The sequence below is a fragment of the Lytechinus variegatus genome, chromosome 6 (assembly GCF_018143015.1).
Source record: "Lytechinus variegatus isolate NC3 chromosome 6, Lvar_3.0, whole genome shotgun sequence".
In the NCBI taxonomy this organism is placed as follows: domain Eukaryota; kingdom Metazoa; phylum Echinodermata; class Echinoidea; order Temnopleuroida; family Toxopneustidae; genus Lytechinus; species Lytechinus variegatus.
The window spans coordinates 11,017,556-11,020,123 of NC_054745.1; the positions used below are offsets into that span (position 1 = coordinate 11,017,556).

The following is a 2,568-nucleotide window of genomic DNA, read 5'->3' on the forward strand; positions in this document are numbered from 1 at the left end:
TTTATAAATAATGAATAACAAATAATCATTATTATAAATAATGGAAAACAAATAATAATTATTTATAAATAATGAAGGGTTGAATTGCTATCATTTATGAATAATGAAGCGTGACTTGTTATTATATATGAATAATGAAAATTGTAAAATTTTAAGATAGTAATTATTTATAAATAATGGATTTTAAAGACGGCTTGACGATTTAAAATGATTTATTAGCGGGCTAGCAAAATACACATTTTAGTTTGTTTTGATTTTGAAAGGGGGCGTGGTTGCCCGAGAAAGGGCTCGTGACCCGACCCGTAAAGGGCGGGGCAGCGCTTTTTGGCGCCCGCGCCAAAGAATTTGGGCACAATGCCAGACATTTGCCGCGGTTGAGCTATGCGCGGATAAAAGTGCGGGGAATGCTTCATTTTCGTTTTGGCTTTCAATGAAGAGAGATGACGGTGCATGTGTAAAGCGTGCTTACAAAATTTTTTGAAAATTTTCTTTCGGCACTGGCAACTAGGCCTAGGTGGCAGATATTTCGACATTTGTCTAGCTACCTATACCGGATATCTACACAAAGGATTCATACTTTTATTGGATTATACAGACGCTGATTTCAGTTTTTTACTGTCTTCAGACTTCAGCCTCAGGAATTGTTGCCGTAGAACTAAGACTAAGTTAGCTGTGCCGATTTGTGGACCTAAAAGATTCAGTTTGCAACTTCAGGATTGAATTTTTTCTTGGCGGTTCGCTTGATTGAACTTTGGAGGTGATTGCATCCAGGATTCATTGGACTTGGGCTGAGTGACGGAGCTTCGAGTCTAACTCTAGTTTCGCGAGTTGATCATGCCAAAGGTTAAGGCCAAGAAAATAACGACCGCAGGTGCGAGGAAGGGAGATGACACACCGAAGAGGAGGCCGGGTCGGCCGAGAGGTCCACGGGCGACGTCAACCCCCGCAAGTGTGGATCTGGGGCTGGGAGGCGGCAACAACGGGCCAGGAAGGAGCGGTGAGTTAAATCCCTCTCAGTCTCAAGTTGTCGATGTTGATGAAAAAAGTGGTAGGCCTAGGTCTAAAGTTGGTGATAAAATGGCAGAGCTAGATCTAGATCTAGTGGGGCGGGAAGGCCAGGCGCCCGTGGGCAGATCTATTGCTTGGCATGAGATAGTAGCTCAGGAGTCGGATACCGGTAGCTCGGGGCAGGCTCAGCCAGCAGTTTCAGTGCCGGCGCGGTCGGCAGGGGTAGCCGAAGATCTAGGCCTAGATCTAGTGGAGGTCGGTGTTGAGAGATCTGAGCCCCAGGCGCCTAGGCTTTCTGCCGTGTTGGGGGCACCGGAACCATTTATTAGCGCATGCGACCCACTAGGTGTGGAAGTGGCTATCTCACTGAAGGAAAAAATTTGGGCAAGTGAATATATAGATTTGGGAGTGCTCCTTAAGCATAATAATGCACGTGATGAGTTTGGGGCCTTGAGTGTAGGTGACACCACTTTGAGTTTGTGTCAATCGGGATCTGGTCTTGGTTTGCAACTTCAACCTCAATCAAAGGCTAAGAAAATCATGTCGGTAGAGCAGTGGACTTCGGTGTTTCTAGTATTTGCCTCAATTTACGCTGAGAAGCACATTGAAAGGAGCAGGGAGCTCATGAAATATATGGATTTGATAAGGCATGCAGCCCGTGCGTTTGCAGGTTATGGCTGGCGTGACTATGACACTCAGTTTAGGAGCAAGCAGGCGCGTTTACCCGGGCGATCCTGGGCGAGCGTCGACGCCGAGTTGTGGTTGATGCTGGTGGCCTCTAATGGTCCGCGGCAGCGCCACAATTTACCCCATGCCCCTCGCCATCAGTTTTACAGAGGGGAGTACGGCGCGAGAAAATCTTTTCCCTTCGGAGGAAAGGGACCCGGAGCCAATGGCACACCCAGCCGAGGCGTGTGCTTTGCCTTTAATAGAGGCAAGTGCATGCGAGGCAAAGCTTGCATCTATGAGCACAAGTGTTCCCGCTGCCAGGCGACAGGTCATGGGGCTAAGCAGTGTAGCCAAGGGCGGGCCGGTTCCAGTCCCGCTGGCAGTAAATAGGTCTACGGCTAGTGCGGTGTCGTCTATTGCTCCGACCCCTATTAAGTTAGCGCGTTTGGTGCCCATGTTAGCTACTTATCCTAATCAGGAGCATGCTCAGTGCTTGTATAATGGTTTTAAGTTTGGTTTTTCATTACATTTTGAAGGGGACAGGGTCCCATTGGTTGTTAAAAACCTGAAATCAGCATTCGAACACATGGATACGTTGAAAAAGAAATTGAGGGATGAAATAGACTTAGGTAGGATAGTTGGGCCTTTTGTTGTTCCTCCCTTCGAGAATATGAGGTGTTCACCAGTGGGGTTGGTGCCCAAAAAGGCCCCAGGGGAGTTCCGTATGATTCAACATTTATCGGCACCCAGGGGAAATTCAGTTAATGATGGCATACCGGAGGGGCAGTGTACAGTAACATATTCGTCCTTTGATTCGGCGGTAGATATTGTGACGCAATTGGGGCGGGGTGCCCTTATGGGAAAGACTGACATTAAGTCAGCTTTCAGGCT

General features: G+C 47.4%; 1 protein-coding gene across 1 annotated transcript; it reads left to right on the forward strand.

The window, feature by feature from the left end:
• The first annotated feature begins 482 nt into the window (after positions 1–482).
• On the forward strand, positions 483–2,265 carry LOC121416988. Its single transcript, XM_041610526.1, has one exon. It carries the CDS (start codon positions 835–837, stop codon positions 2,065–2,067), a length of 1,233 nt encoding a protein of 410 aa, XP_041466460.1. The 5' UTR covers positions 483–834; the 3' UTR covers positions 2,068–2,265.
• Positions 2,266–2,568: the final 303 nt, after the last annotated feature.

What these genes read in the sequence shown, in the direction of transcription:
- LOC121416988 (XM_041610526.1), top strand. Translation starts at nt 835, where the DNA reads ATGCCAAAGGTTAAGGCCAAGAAAATAACGACCGCAGGTGCGAGGAAG.